The 17,987-nt window shown below is 28.7% G+C and overlaps 1 protein-coding gene across 1 annotated transcript in view; it reads right to left on the minus strand.

Annotated features, from left to right (window-relative positions):
- Ten-m (teneurin transmembrane protein Ten-m) overlaps nucleotides 1-17,987 on the minus strand; it is a 66,366-nt gene that overhangs the window by 31,916 nt on the left and 16,463 nt on the right. Inside the window, 1 exon segment of the mRNA XM_089176147.1 lies at nucleotides 6,366-6,548. Within this exon segment, the coding sequence (XP_089032273.1) occupies nucleotides 6,366-6,548 (183 nt within the window).

Consider the following 17,987-nt stretch of genomic DNA (forward strand, 5'->3'; position numbering starts at 1 on the left):
TCTTTCAATGTAGCAAAAAAATTTTATTCCTTGAAACTATATCCAACACGATTTTATTTATAATAGAAAATAAAAACTAGTTGTTCATAAAGTTATTATATTTTTTTTTTCAAAATTTTAAATAATATTTTTTATATTTTATATTTTTCTTATATTTTATATTTTAAAAATTACAAAAAATTAAAAGAACACATTTTTATTGAACAAACTTCATACAATTTTGCAAATAATTATTGTACCTGTTAAAACAACGAATTTACAGTGTGGATAATATTATTAAACCTAATGAAACTTTTGTATTTTCTTGTACACTATATTTTTAAAATAACCCCTTTTTTCAGTACGAAATATCCTCCACTCCCCCCCTCCTACCCTTTAAATTACTCGACGGTGGATATATCTTCTTTTCAAGCACCCCTATACTTTCTCTTTGTTCCCTATCACTCTTTCCTACTCTCCCCTTCTTCGAATGATTAATTACCTGCCGACTTCGTTAATACTCAAACGAAGTAACGGTCTCAAATTGATTACAGTTTAATGTTTCTCAGATTAACATACGGGGGCTTTCGTGTGGCTGCGAAACTGCATTTCACCTTTTCATGATATTTCTCCTTCCCCTTTCCCACCCCATCGTATTTTTTTATTTTCTTAATTATTATGATTGTGTTACTATCAATTGAAACGATCTAAAACATTAGTATCGTCAAAATATCAAAATTTATCACCAAACTTATGTGAAGGTTGACATTTAATTTATTAAATTTATTGAATTAAATTATTTATAGTCTATCTATATATATTAAAATGTAGATTTCATTTATTTCTAACCTTTAATGTTTAAAAGTACTTTATCTTGTCTTGTATCCTTATACTTGTCTTGAAATTTTCACACAACGTTGCATTCACATACAGATATGTTTTTATTACGTTAATTTATTTATAAAATAATAATTTAATTTAAAAAAAAAAAAAAGAAAAAAAAGAGATACAGGTAAGTGTAGCGCCATATGTTGGTCATAGATTTCGATGACTGGCGCCAAACATTTGAACATAACCTAACCTTTATCTATACGACAACGCCATATTTTGGCTCACATGAGCTACAGTATATATTTTTTTATTCATTTAATGTATTAAATTAAATTATTAATACTCTAAATATATATATTTTTGTAACTTTTCTACATATAATTTTGTAATTTTACTTAATTTGAAAATATTAAAATAATATTATGAAAATTTGCATAAAGATTTGGTTATAATAATATTGTTTTTGTTTTATTTTTATTTATTGTTGCAAAAGAAAAAAATATTTTTATTTTCTTCAGCAAATTTACAAAGTCAATGACGTGTGTTTTTTAAAACTAAAAGGCGTGGGAAGGTAAGGGCCCTTCTTCGCATATCCTGGCCCCCTGCCGTTAATTGTAGGTGTTAAGAAGCAGCACGCGGTACCTGAACGATTGTCTAACGATTATAGCATTTAAGCAGATATCCCATGATTATACCCATTTTCAACTATAACCCTAACTAAAAACTGAACAATCTAACTCTTTTTCTCGACGTTTAAAAGCTGCGCACGAAATCAAATTAAAGGGAACACACCCTTCCTCCTTCCTCCTACTCCTCCTACTGGACAAAATAACGTGCCATTTATTTTCACCATGATTTATAACCTAATTTGTGCTACCTGCGAACGACCGATTATTATTTCTAAAAGTTTCGTTCAAATTTTTTGACTTCAAATTTACTGGACAACCGTGATTTTTTAATTATTACCTTCCAATGGGTTCAATGGGTTCTTCACACGCAAGAAGAAATTTCTAAGAATTTATTATGAAAAATATTCTTCATGAGATTTAGTTAAATTTGTTGGGAATTTTTTTTTTTTATTACAAATATTTGGATAGTTGTAATTTTGCAATTTGTCCAAACTTGCAAATAATGCAGCTTCAATTTGACCTAATTTGCGTGTAATATCAACATTAAAATAAAATAATAATAAATTTAAAATATTAGATCTAAAGGAAAATTCTGTCCGTTCAAACAAACATTAGTTCAATTTTTCGTCACTAGGGGTAAAGCCCCATTTCTTAAAATGGAATTATAAATTGCCACCATGTTGGCAAGAGTTCAAAAGTAATTAAATTAATTAATTATTCAAATTAGAAATAATGTATTATTTTACTTTATTTTAAAAAATGAACAAAATTTTCTGGTAGACCTAACCCTAGTAGCACCAAATATTGAAATAAAAAATTAAAAAGAGATTCAATGTCTTTTTGATATTAAATACACATGTATTCAATATGTGATGGTTCTCATGACATTTAACAATATTAATTACAATATTTAAATGATATAAAAAATGTTCACACGCATGAAATTCTAAGAACTTTGTATGACAAATACTATGATGGTGATACATGTCTCAATTTATGTTTAGTATCAACTATTAGACGATTTATCGACAACTTACTGTTCTAAATATATATACACATACACAGACACATGTACACATTGAATACAAAATATAATAGGAAGACAGGGAGCTTTAGAAAAAGGTATAGAAGAAAATCTTGCGAATAATAGTAATATCATCGAATCTAAAAGTATACTAATGTATGTGGTATGAGTTATAATAGAGGTGTAGTCAACTGTAAACGAATAAAGATTTTTCAGTATTATATTATAAAAGGTCATAAGCGTGTTGGACAGTGTCATAACCTTGAGTCAATAAGTTTTAAGATCATAAATCAAGGTCTCGGTGAAACAGCTTTCGATGTTCTGTCATTCCTGTCTCCGCCTTGAGAAAGGACACCCCATTTAGGATCCCAACACTAACTTATAATGCTTTGAGTTTACTTTAGAAGACATATACATACATACACATACTTACACCTACATACACATCCAAGTATATAAGAGAAATCAATAGATATAAAAATTTTTGTTGAAAAAAAAAAAAAATGAACAATTCTGGCGCCTGGAATAGATTTCAAACGTACACAATATTTTTTCTTCTTAAAATCTTTATTCCTAAGAAAACAGAAAAGAAATGAAGAGGAGAGTTCTTAACTAAAGAGAACCATCCCCTCTAGGTATCTACTTGTTGTACCTTTTCATGTTCGGTATGCTTAGGGTAAGAAAACGAGTTTTCACATTTCACTGTTGTTAACCTTAGAAAGATTTTTCAAGAGAATATTTCATCGAGTTAACCACTCGATATTTGTGCAAGTTCCCTTTTTTATTTTGATTTACTATTCTTTTCATTTCTTTTTTTTTTTTTTTTGTTATGTTATGTTCAAATGTGAGGGTAGTCTCGATTGCGGGGTGGGGGATTGATTTTTTAAATATTATACTTTGAATTGAATAAATTTTAGGATACTTTTTTGGGGGATTTGAAGTATAAATTCATAATTGTGTGCATTATAATAAATAAAAATAATATAATAAAATTGATATGAATTAAAATAAGATTAGGATGAATTTAGATTTTAATGTTGCCTCTATTTTATGTGGACGATGTTTTTTGTTTTGTTTTTCAATGAAAATTATTGCATCGTTGAGTTCGTTGGTGTCGAATAAAATGAAAAAAAGTTGAATTGTTTTTAAACGGATTAAATGAATAATGAAACAAAGTGAGACAGAGAGAGTAGGATAGAAAGATTAAAAAAAAAAAAAATAAATAAATAAATAAGAGAGAGAAAAAGAAAGATAGTTAAAAAGAAAAAAAGAAAAATAGAGTGTCTGTCTGTGTGTGTGTGTGTGTGTGTGTGTGTGTGTGTGAGAGAGAGAGAGACAGAGAATGAGATGGTAGTTGGTATCTCAACAAACAGGCAAGTTAGAAAAGTTTAGAAGAAAATCTCCAAGAGTTTTCAGGTACTTTCGAGGCCTTCCCGAAGGTCTTTAAAGGTTCTGCTTGGTAGATAAAATAGGAAGCAGACAAAAAAGAGAAAAAAAAGAGAAAGAGAATGTGTATGTTTGTTTAAAAGTAGGAGAATGAATTTGAGTGAGAGATAAAAGATAATAAAGTATTCATTGATTACTATACATTCTCATATTTTCATCAAATATTGTTTAAATTCATTATTAATGAATAATTGTATTACTCTTTTTCATTTTTATTATATTTCTAGTGGAAATTTTTATTGTGATATTTGGTAATTCATTATAATCAAATTTTATTTTACATATGTATGTGTTATCTTTTATATTATTATTTTATATTATGTTATGTTTTATTTTTTTATTTTATATATTATATCCTACTTTGTTTTATTATTTTTATATATTATTTTATATTATTTTATTTTATATTATTTTTATTTTATTTTATTATATTTTATTTTATATTATTTTATATTATTTTATATGATTTTATATTTTATTTTATTTTATATTATTTTATATTATACTACATATGTTTTATTTTATATCAATTACTTTATATATATATATATTATATTACCTTTTATATTTATTTATTTTACATATTATATCATACTTTGTTTTATATACTTTAAATACCCACATAATTATACTTCAAAGCTCGCACTATCAAAATCATTTTCAAACCATATTCTAAAAAAAAAAAAAAAAAAAAAAACTACTATTTGTGAGTTTTTTTTCTTTCTCAATTTTCCATCGTCAAATATTAGACTCGCTTACTTTATCCATCTTTATCTATACCATTTACTTCTTTTACTTTATCAACTGAAGTTAGTAGTCTTTAAATGTTTGACTTCTTTGGTTGGAGAAAGGGAGGTAGGGAGGGGATGGGGGAAGGGTAAAGGTGGTGAAGGGAGAAAATCGAAGTTAACTTATAGAGATGTACTCATATATACTTTTCGTAAAGTCCGAGGAAAGGCCTGCCGAGATAGGAGTTACTTTTGATCTTTTAGAAAACCCACCCTTTCCTTTTCTCCTCAAAAAAAAAAACCCTCCTTCTTTCATCTACCATCTTTTACTCTCATCCAGCAACGAAACTTTATCGTAGACGAGACACACAAACACACGAGTTCGTTTATTCGGTGAAAAATACGAAAAACAAGTTTTTTCGATTCGTTTTAAGTCGAGATTTTAAAAGGATTCAATTTTTTTTTTTTTAATTTCAATTCATTTAAACAACCTCTTTCTCACTCAACTAATGTAAGACCTTTCTGTTTTTATTCTGATTTATTATAATATTTATAATCATATGTTTTTAATATATTTCTTTTAGTTGCTAGTAATATTAATTAAATTTTAGGTATACACACACACACACACACACATTAGTTGGGTTTGAAAGATAATAATGGAAGATCAATTTGCAACGATTAAGTTGATGATACTGATACAATATACTAGCAAATATTATTTAAATCCCATAATGATTATTAGATGATGGTTATAAATGTAGAAACGTTTAAAGTGTAAATTAGTTGGTTTTATAAAGTTGGAATTGAAAGATAATAATGAAAGATCAATTTGCAAGGATTAAGTTAATGAAACTTATTACATAATGTAATAGAGGTATATATATATTATATTAAAAGTATAATATTTTACTGTTTATTATATTATATTTTTTATGATATTAAAAGTATAATATTTTACTGTTTATTATATTATATTTTTTATTATATTAAAAGTATAATATTTTAGCGTTTATTATATTATATTTTTTATTATATTAAAAGTATAATTTATTACTGTTTATTATATTATATTTTTTATGATATTAAAAGTATAATATTTTACTGTTTATTATATTATATTTATATTATATTAAAGTATATTTTATATTGCTTTAACAATTACTTTAACCCTTAACCCAATATTTGGACTGAAAAAATAAAGCAAATTAAAAAAACAAAATAAAATTAAAAAATCAAGAAGGTATGAATGTTTTCAGAAATACTCTACGAACTTAATTTGTGTTACAAATTGCTTTAACAATTACTTTAACCCTTAACCCAATGTTGGGATTGAAAAAACAAAAATATATGAAACAATTTTGTACAACCAATTACGAACCTTGAACAAATGCACAAAACGATAAAAAAAAAAAAAACAGCAAAAGACGTTAATAAGGCAAAACCAGACAAAAGATCGAAAAGACATAAATCCTTTCCCACGTTTTCGATCGTTGGGCCTTTCCCCCCCTCCCCTCCCCCCTGTTTCATTATCTATCTCTCCTTTAATTTCTTTAATATATTATTTTTCTTTTCTTTCTTTTTTTCTTATTGTTCAATCTTTTTTTCCCTACTCCCCTTTATTTTTTTTTTTCTTCCTTCGTAAAAATCTGTCGACCGATAAATCAGATTTAACGAAGATCTTTTAGCAAATGGAGAAGAGGATGAAGAATAAGAATAAGGACTTACTTGGTACATTGTAGAAGTTACCGGATGGGGTGCGTACGAGACAGGATGGTTCGAGATCAGGATCGCGTTCGTGATCGCTTGCTGCGTGACTTCCTGGCAGTCTTCCGTTAAGACGGCTCATTGTAGGATTACGGGGTGGCACATCGGGCGGGCCCCGTGGTGCCGAATTGTCCAATAAACACCCTGCAAACAAACAATCAAACCAATTTTTCTTTTAGATTTCATCTTTCAAGATCTTCAAATTAAACAAAAAACAAAAAAATGACAAAAAAAAAAAAAAGATAGATTTGTTAGTTTCAACCCCCTTTAATATATCATCCCCTAACTTTTTACTTTTTTTTTAAAAAATTATATCAATGATAATATATATTTTTTTTTAAATCATTTCTTTTTATTTGTATTATTGTTATTTGTATAATATTAGATTTATAGGAAAGTTCTGTCAGTTCTGTCAAACACCGATTCAATTTTTGGTCTCTACGGATGTAAAATATTTTTTGAAAATGTAATATACAAATTATCATCAAGTAATAATTATATTATTTAACAAATATTAATCAATGCTAGTCATATAAAAATTTATTACTTTTGTTTTATTCTAAAAAATAGTCAGAACTTTCCTGGTAATTATATTTTTATTATTATTATTATTATTATTTTTATTGTTACTTTTATTGCAGTAATCAGTTTTAAACTGACATAAGACGTTTTCCCTTAACATCGTAAAATTTCTCCCTTCTTATTTTTGACTATACTTTCTTGTATCCTGTAGACCCTCCTCCCATTTTGAACCCTCACCAATTTCTTAAAACAAATCCGACCATATCCTTAGTTTTTTCCCCCTTTATTTAACAAAATCCTGCGATAAATATCGGTTAACTTTTGACATAGAGTTGCTTCTCCATCATTTTAAATCTTTTTACTCTTTCATTTGAACAAATTTTCTTGGATTATTATTTATAATAAGTTTATTAAATAAAATATAAACGTACGAATCTCAGAAATGTGTAAAGTTTATGAAAATTGTTTATTACATTTGAAAATTAATTTATATACTTCCAAAAAGGCACTGAAGTAGGAGAAAGGGTCAAAAAATGAATAGTATATTAATTCAAAAAATTTAGTATTAAATTTAAACAAAATCTTTCCAATATTTGATGATTTTAGAATACAAAATAAATTATTAATTAAAACATGTACAAAATTCCCAAATATTTCATTCTACTTTAAAACTAAGGTCAAGGTTACTTTAAAGATGCATTAAAGATGATCAATACAAAATATTTCCAATAAATTACTTAAACATCTTCAATAAAATAAAATCAAATATAAAAATAAATAAAGTTAGAAGGATTATTGAATTATTTATTGAACTCTAAGAAACTAACTCACACAAATTGGGTCTCTCACATATATCTTATACCCAACATAGAAGGGTGAAATAAAAACAAATTCACACACGCACATACAAACACAAAAAAGGAGTTAAGTAAAAAAGATGAAAAAAAAAACAAAAAACGAGGTCGCTTGGAAATATCAATCCAATTCCTTTGCTACATTCTATTGCAATCCTTTTAGAAAAAAAAAAAAACGAGATCAAAAGAGAGAGGTATATATATATATATATACATCTACACACATCCACACATACACATGTACATATATATACAAAGATAGATAGAAAGAAACAGGCATTTTCTTCTTTAAGACTTTGCACAATAGTTTCTACGTAATCCTGGACAGGTGGGTCCAAGTCGCGTTCATATACCGAAGAAGGGAGAAATAAGGGCCAAGGGGGGACAGAAGAAGGGGGAAAGAAAGGGGTTGAGCCGATCTTTCGATTAGACACGCCTCGCGTGTGGAAAAACGTCTGAGAAGAACCTTTTTCAAGTGGCTTACTTTTTTTCTAACCTCGCCCTCCCCTCCTTTATCCCCCCTTAACTTCCCTTCTTTCTCCTTCTTGGCTTGCTCTTGGATATGCACATTATACTAATCTGTATCTTCTTTATTTTTTCCCAACCCCATTCGTTTCGATGTTCGAAACATTTAAATGTTTCTTTTAAATGTCCTTTCATGTATAAATCTTCTTTACATACAAGTATTAATACATTTGTGTTCAGGTTATTAAATGTTTCTATCATTTTTTTGTACGATGTAATAATACAATAAATAGATCATAATTATTTACAGGGTAGAAGAATGTTTTGTTCTAATAATTGCGAAAGTAATTTTTATTTTTAATTGTATTTAAGATAAATGAAGATAATACATTTTACATTATAAAAAAAGAATGATTTATTCAAATGATATAATAGAAAAATGTTAAACTAATGGTACAATAATTAAAATATATATATATATATATATGGTGCTCTTTGTTATAAAATGTTGATTTAATATCATTCTAAACAATTTAGAGTAAAAAAAAGCAAGGTTAGTTATGTGATATGTAACTCTGAGAAAAAAGTACGACGTGAATATGTCGAAATAACTGAATTGTAGTACAGCGCCATCTATCGAAAACTTACAGTACCTAAAGACCTAGATAACCTTTAAATAAGAAATCCTTAAATTAGCAATAAAAAATAAAAATAATCAGGATATAAACTATTCTATATCTTAAGTTAAAAAAAAAAATATACAAAATAAAAACAATTTTCATTAAAATTGGTTCAGTAATTTCGAAGTTTGTTAGAAACAAACAATGTGACACTAAATTTTTATGTATAAAGATATAGTAAATAGAATTAAATGTTAATATTTTTGATCAAATACTTTGGAAAACAATTTAAATAATATTTAACAATTGGGTTTTAATTTTTAATATACGACACACATCTTTTCCCATCATTAAAGTCCTATAAACTAAACGACTAAAAAAACATATATAATCATTAAAAAAAAAAAACTAACAAAATTTTCATCAATACAACCAATTAAATAAAAAGCAAACTAATAAGTATAAAATTCAATAATAATCTAAAACTAATCTCCTAACCCATAGTTCACCCATTTCCATTCGTTGCTCAGGGTCAAGCATTGTATCGCTAAGAAACGTGAAAAGAAATATAAAAAAAGACTAAAAGGGTTGATGAGAGAAATAAAGATAGAGAAAAGATTAAGAAGCAATAGGTAGGGATAGGAGTGGGGATAAACTTTGGGGTTGACGAGGGGTTAGGTGAGGGGAGGGTGAGGGTTAAAAGGAAACGGTTTTTGGTAGGAAATTCGAGCAGTTTCTTCTTGTACTTAGAGTAGGAACCAATGAAGCGGATCCTTTCGTATCTTTCTATTTTTTTTTTCTTTTTCTTTACTCTCAACCCTATAACGAACTGCCCTTCTTCTTTCCGATGGAAGACATTACGTGATAAAGGGCGCAACAGGAGGTGATCCAAAATGAGAAAGAATGAAGAAGGAAATAGTATAAGTAAAGGATAAAGGGTGGGCGGGTGTACGAAGAAACAGGGGGTTGGGATGGGAGGGGGTGTATGAAAAGAAAGGAAGAGACGAAATAATAGAATAAAATGGTAGAGAGAGAGAAAAAAAGAAGTTTCGTCTCGTACGAAGGACAAAAGACTTTCTCAATCTCGTCTAATCGTTCTTCTTCGTTTCCTCCCCTCCTCTGTCCCACCCACCACTCATTTTTAGCCATTCGTATACCCACCATTTTCTCAAACCACCCTACCATCTTCTTCTTCTTCTTCTTCTTCTTTTTCTTATTCTTGTTATTCTTCGTCTTGCATCCTTCTCCCTGTTTTTTTTTTTTTTTTTTTTTTTTAATTCTTTTCTTCTTTTTATTCCAATTGGTGGCTCGTTTGAAGGGTATACTTTGAAACACGAATTGGGGGAAGAAAGGGCGAAGAAGCAGAAATAATATTATTCGATTCTTATTGGGGGATTTAATTTGGGGGATTTAATTTTCTGATGTATCGATGGATGAGATTTAAATATTAATTAATTTTAATTGGATTGACTGAGTTTATTGTGTGTGTGTGTGTTTTATTTTTTTCTTAACTATTTGATTTATACGAAATTGAGGGGGTTGTTGTTTAGTTGATTAAACGTTTTAATATTATATTATATGTTTTTGTAAGTAAGTATAAGTTTTTTTTTGTAAAAAGTTTTTGGGGAATTATAATTAAAGTGTTCCTTTTTAAAAATATTGTAATTGTAATTTTAATTTTATAAGGTTGTCTAGAACAAATAAAATATATAAATCAATAATATTATTTAATATACAATTGGGATTTGTTTTTTTATTTATAAAAATAGGAAAAATTTAATAAAATTTCTATATTTTTTTGTTTGATACAAATAAAAAAAAAAAAAAAATGAAAATATAATCATCGATTGGTGTTTCACGAATAAATTTTGATTTTACAACCAATTCAAAAAGGATTTTTCTATCAGAGATACTTTTTTCCATGCAATGAAATTTCATTCATTCCCATTGTTCTAAGCAATGTTTACCAGTACGTAAAATGGAAAAGAAAATGTTCCTTGGTTTCTAGAACGATAAAAGATAAAAATAAAAATAGAAAGAATCGAATAGAACTGGCATGGGGTTGGTGGTATCGTGCAATTCGAATCTTATTCTACTAGCCTCTTCAAAGTTATCGACTTAGCTTGTTGAAACAAAGTGTGAAATAGAAAGAAAAGAAGACCAAAATAGACAAGAAAAGTCATCATGGAAGATTGGATGATTATCGCTAAAGGTTAAACCTTGTTTGACCTACCACAAAATTCTTTTTACCGTTCAAACAATGTTCACCATTATTGAAACCTTTTCTTTTATTTTTCAAACGTGTTGAAACAACCCAGATAAAACAATGACGTCATTTCTGTTAGAATATTTTTAATAAAATTTGATAAACATTTTAATTATTATTTTTGATTAATATTATAATTTATCTGTTTAATGTTCGTACAATAAAATTGTTTTTGAACCTGCTCAAACAATGACGATTATAATCGTCATTTGTGTCAAAGTATTGTAAATAAAATTCTAAAAAAAAAAAAAAAAAAACTAATAATAGTATTATTGTCAATTAGTATTAAAATAAAATCCAATAATAATCTAATATTTATCTTATAATCAAAGATACACAAAAAAGTACACACATAACCTCCAAATATGCTTATCTTTAATATTACTTCAAAAAAAAAAATGAACGACTTTTCAAAAAAAAAAAAGAAAAAGAAAAGGTAAAGACAAATAAAAGGCAAGGAAAAAGAAAAAAGAAAAAAAAAGGGACGTACGAAGGGAAAGAAACTTCTAAGGCTCATCGATATTCCATGCTCGAATAGAAACTATCGGGAAGAGAAATCTCGAGTGGACGTATGAGTCGAGTAGTCCTCGAAATCGAATGGAATCGGATCGAATCGAATCATGGAAGTGGAAAAGTCCATGGTGCAAAAAGAGGGCCCTTCTCTTTTCCTCTCTTCTTCTTCTACTATTCCCTTCCCTCTTTCTTGTTAATAGATGATCAGAAAAGCTAAGTCAACGTTGGTTGGTTGGTATTGTCCTATTCCTTCGATTCCCTTGACAAGACACCTCAGGATCTATCAAGGAAACTTCGAAGTAATGAAAGGGAAGTAACGAAAAAGGGTAAGAATAAGGGACTAAGATTTAATGCGTAGAAACTAACGGATTAAGAGAAGATAAAGACAAAGGTATTGAAACTTAGACGCACACACACACACACACACAAAACGAGTATATGAACGAAAAAAGAAATACACAGATAAAGAAAGTAGAGTGTACAGAATAGGAAAAAAAGCAAAAAAAAAAAAAAGAAGAAAGCAGAAGCTTAGGAACGAACTAGAAAGAAACAGGAGACATGCACAAAAGGAATGATGATGATCATGATCCCCTCCCTACCCCATCCATCCATCTACCCATCCATCTTCAACCATCCAGCCAACTAGAATTTCTTATTCTACGCGTTCATGCTTTTACTCATGGCACGTATATATCTCTTAAAGATGAGAGTCCTTGCGACAAAGGATACTCACGCGGTTAGAAATAAGGCATCTGTGAATCGAATTATATACGTTCGGTTGGTTGGATGGGTCCTAAGGGCCTTACGGTTTGTATTGGGTCTGGTTTTGATGTTGTTCTTCTTCTTCTACTTCTACTACTACTACTACTTCTTCTTCTTCTTACTCGTGCCTAACCTAAACTTAGAAAATCGAACGGAATAGGTAAGGACAATCTATCCTATTCGGGGAAAAAAAGAAGATACGAGTGAATGAAAGTCCTAAACCTTCAAAGGTTGTTGTCGCACCGGGCCGAGTAATGGATGCTCTGAACATCCCATTGAGAGTGTGCACGTCAAAACGCGTAACATAATATCGGGGCCCTTCGGCGAGCAAGAGCCCATACCTAATGGAATTTATTAGAGAAGGCCCTACACATATATAGTCTCCTTCCCTTTTTATATATTCCCTTCTCTCCTCTTCTCTCCCCTCTTTCTTTCCACTACACGCGTTATTTTTCTTTCGTATGAAATCCGCATTCAGGTGGTATGACGGTAACAGATTTTTCTTTATTATTACTATAACCGTTTTTACTATGCGAATATTTTTCCCTTTCTTTTGTTTCCTATTATCTTTCTTTATTTTATTTTTTTTATTTTGAAAAATCAATGAAAATAATATGAAAATGTCAGGTACACATTCAAGATCGAATTTATGCTTGTAAACGTATGTTTATGTATGTGTATGTGTATGTGTGTGTGTGTGTGTGTTTTACATATTTATATTTTATTTCGATAGATCGCAATTAATCATTCGATAACGAAAATTGTTATTTTCCACTATATTTTTCATGAATCATCGATCTTTAAAGTGGAGGGGGTAAAAGAATTGGATTGTGGGGGTAAAACGGTGGGGAAAAAAATGACCGCTTGGTAGGTTAAAGTTATACATATATATATATATATATATGTAATCTAAATATGTATATATATAATATATATTTATTATATAGAGGGGTTGGGGATGAGGGTGGGAAAAATATTACGGTTAAAAGGCACACGCAGATATTTTTCTCATCGATTTCCATTTATACTCGTGGCAAGGTTTCCATTTTTTGTTTCTTTTTCTCTCTTTTTCTCTCTCTCTCTCTCTCTCTCTCTCTCTCTTTTATTCGTAACGACGAGTTCTTAAAGTTTCTACCACACGGAAGACGTTGAATTTCAGTTTAAACGGCTTCGAAACAGAATGCTAAGGTTAAAGCGAGAACCGTGGATAGGAGAGTAGAAGAGAGGAGAGAGGGAATGAAAAAAAATGTGAAAAACTGCAGGAGGAAAAAAGACGAGGAAAGGGCAAGAGAGAGAGAGAGAGAGAGAGACAGGGGGGGAGAGGGAGGGAAGGGGGACGGGGTTTTTAGAAAGAAAATAGGAAGAGAAACGTGTAGTACGTAGAAGGGAACGATTTCGACTCCTAGTCACGTTTCGAAGGGAGCCAGAAGCGACGGATTTGAGGGTGGGAAAGGAAGAAGATGGACAAGGGTTAGTCTCGTGTCTGGATTAGCTTCCGGAGCGGAACGAATTAATACTGGATCGAAACAGAAACCCTCCCCCTCCCAACCCTCCTTTCTTCCTTCCTTCCTTCCTTCCTTCCTTTCCCTGTTAAAACCTCGATCGGTATCGTGTTCTAGTTCTACCAAATCGTACGTGAGAAACTTCCCTAAAGTCCCTTTCATCGTCATGATTTCTTTTTTTCCCCTTTAAACTGATTTCAATTAAAATATTTCTTTCTTTTTCTTTTTTTTTATTTTTTTTATTTTTATTTAACACTACGTTGAATCATTTAAGAATTTATTGCTAGAGATGTATTTAAAATTTAAACATTGTTTTTGTTTTTTTTTAAATAGAATTATGAATTATGTATACAAATAGTAATTCTTAAGTTTAAGTAATAGTAATCTTTATTTGATTTACTTAATACGTCAGTCAAATTGACTCATTTTTAAAGATGGTCGTTTTACACGAACCTAACCTTATTTCTTGTGTTAAGAAATTTAATGATATAAACAAACTGATACGGTTCAATTGTAAAGTTAAAGTATTATACAAATTAAATCGATGTTATGGCTTCTCTGTGATAAGTGTAATAAAAATATAATATTTACAGAAATATATATTATAAGTAGAATATGTAAATGTATGTACAAACTGTTTCTACTAAAGTTTTTTTTTAAATAAAATACACCTTTACGTTTTTTTTTTTTAAAGAAAATTTCAATTATATGATTTTAGAATTAAATTGATTCATTTAAGGTAAAATATTGTGTAACACAATCTAGCTGTATATTATTTAATTAAATCATTTCAATCGATCGTTAATATTGAAAAATCGATTTTATTTTATATCATATTTTCGTATTTGTATTTTTTTGTCATAAATTTCACAAATATACATATATTTGGATAGGAAGGCGTATTGTTTAAATTAAATGATTAATTATAATACCGCTGGGGTAAATTGTTAGCGATGTTTCCTAAACCGCAACTTCATTACCAATCATTAAAACCATTACAGCCGTCCGTCCAATCCGGATGAAATTTTGTATAATTGATTTGTATGCATGCATCCACTAACGTGTGACCAACTTCACTATTTTCATTCTATTATTTTCCACGATTGTTTAAGTAGTTTCAATTTTACTATCGGATTATAAAGAGTACAATTATAAATATATTATGATTATTTCATATGGATTAGATTAATAAAATATTATCAAAGTTTTCGTTCAAAGTTACAAACGGATTATGAATTATAATATTTAAAATCAAATCAAAATTTATCTTTGATCAAATCAAAATTATTATATATTTATTATCATTAAAAAAAATAAAAGGTGATATTATTTTTAATCATTGTCAATTAATTATCCAAACAAATTAATAATTAATATTAAAAAAAAAAAAATCCCATTTAAATCACTTAAGTCAAATTTTGTCCAATTGTAATAAAAATAAAAATAGATAAACGTATTTAAAATTAAATAATAATTATTTAACATTTAATATAACAAAATAGCATTTTTTAAATATTAATAATAACGTATTACCAATTTTCGTTGTACAAAAAAAGGCAAAAAAAAAACTATTTGATTTTCTATTTCAGAGGATAGAAAAAAAAAAAGTTTTGGCGATTTTGCAGATGTGAGAGAGAGCTACGATGAAATCGCTCGAGAATGAAATCGCTTAACGTTTATTCGCCTTTCGAAGCAGGGTTGTAAATAACGGATCGACGTTCGCGCCTTCGAAGGAAAACGATAGAGAAAGAAAGAAAGAAAGAAAGAAAGAGAGCAAGAGAGAGAGAGAAAGAGAGAGATGAAACGCTTTCGAATTTCAAGGAACACGCGTTGGAAGACGTGAATTATGGCTGCTTCGAGGAGCCACGAACGTTACTAGAGCCCTGTAAAAATATTATCGAAGATATACGCTATTTTCGTACAACCAACCAACGAGGAGACTGTTCCTTTTCGTATAAAAGAGGCCATTTTCTAAAGAGAAAGAAGAACAGGAAAAAGAAGAAGATAAAAGATATTTGAAAAGTTAACGTTCCCAACGAATATCCAAAACCATAATATTCTTCTTTTTAGTAATAAATGTTAATATGGTCGAATTATTTTAACCCACGTACCGTTCCGTCGGTAAAGTAGATTTTACTAACATAACTTTCATCGTGGAATGAGTTATTTCAATGTTATTGTTATTTAACAAAATGATGACTGAAAATTTATTAATATCCTTTTTAGGGTTTTTATTTTTATTGAAATGTTAAATAAAGACTTGAGTAAAATATTGTGTAAAAAAATTCAAGAAAATTCGTCAACATTGCAATTTTATCAGATATTTATCTCATGTTATGTTCAATGAAAATTATTTTGTGAACGTATCACGAACATACAAAAAAAAGAATATTTGTTATAATTAATTATTAACAATTTCAATTAAAAAATAAAATATGACATTGGCCCTGAAAGACTAATATTGGTTGATGAAGGGTTAAGTTTATGTATATTCAGTTTCCCTTTACCTTCATCCTACCCCTATTTTGTTTTTTCTCTTTCTTGCAGATTTCTCTTCTACTATAATTATCATCCCAGTTTTTAGTATCACCGAACCTGGAACTACTCGTAAAGCCTGTACTTGAATTTCTGGAAAAATCACCTTCATAGTGGTATATAGAATCCCTTATATATACTAACTCTAGTTGTGAGAATCACGTAATAGAATGTATGAGAGTAGCTATGAGAACGAAAGTGCAATTTACTATGATATTTTAAGGTTTTCCTCGAAATATATAGAAGGTTAAGTGGTAATAGACTATTATCAAGTTAGCTTGCAGTTCTGCAATTTAATTTAATTGAATTGGGCCTCTAGTTTTTGAAATAAGTATATTGCTATTATGCTTAGTTCCAGTCATGTTCAATCAATTGAATGTATGGTAAGTTTCAACTCATAATATGTTAAAATTGTATATTTAAGATAGATAAATAATTAAAAGAATATTTTTCTTATTAATTATTATAATCTTAAATATATATAGTTAAGTGTATTATTATAAATATTTTTTAAAGGAATAAAAATTTTCTATGTTGTCTTAAGATGACAATTATTAATAAAATAAATAATATTATATTATTAAGAAAAATTGAAAGGGAATATCTTGTAATTATTTTTGTTAAACAAATTGAATCTTAGATAATACTAAATCAAGATAATAATTAATTTTTATATTAATTTCTATTTTTTTTATTGCAATGAGTCAATTTATAACAAAATTAGGAATAAATTATTGTCCTAATAAAATAAATAATAATATAAAATAAAATGTTAAAAAGAAAAGTATTCTTTATTTTTCTTTTAAATGTTTACGTATAAATATTATTGTTTAAACGAGCAATAAAAAATACTAGTACAATACTAATACTAGTCAATTAGCAAGATTTTGTATGAACAAAAACGAAGACATATTTCTGCTGTCTTGATCACGTTACTTCAAGAATAATTTCCAAATCCCCTTTTTCTCACTTTCTTTTTATTGTTACTATTATTACTACGACTAAGAAGAAACTAAATGAGAAGAATAAAAATAAAAAGGTTAAAGAAGAAGAAGAAAAAGAAGAGGAGGCTTACTTGTAGTCATTTAACTTATGCTACTTGGCCGCAGTTATTTCGTTTCCAAACGAATCACAACGTTACGTCTTGTTAAGAAATTTTCGTCACTGAGAAAAGAAGAAGATCTCTCGAGTAACCAACCCCTCGACCTACCACCACCTCCTCCTACCCCCATCCCCCTCTTATCCCATCACCTCTCTCATTCTTTTCTATTTTCTTTTTACCTTTCTCTCTTAAACCCGTCGTATGCTACTTGTAAGCATTCAAGGAAAAATCTTGAAAAATTACCCCTGAAACAGGGCTGCTAGTTGTACCAGCGAGTGAGAAAAAGGGTCGAAGGGAAAAAGAGAAAGAAAGGGAGAGTAATTCGTGCAAGGGGTGAAACGGTTTTAATTGGAAGCCCGAGGAGAGAGAAAATGAGAGTATGAGAAATGTAGGATGGGAAGTAGTGGGGGGTTAGGAAGGTTTGTAGTTGGTTGGTTAGATG

Source organism: Polistes dominula, unplaced genomic scaffold (genome assembly GCF_049000335.1).
Source record: "Polistes dominula isolate Pdom_NZ unplaced genomic scaffold, Pdom_raw_medaka contig_21, whole genome shotgun sequence".
NCBI lineage: Eukaryota > Metazoa > Arthropoda > Insecta > Hymenoptera > Vespidae > Polistes > Polistes dominula.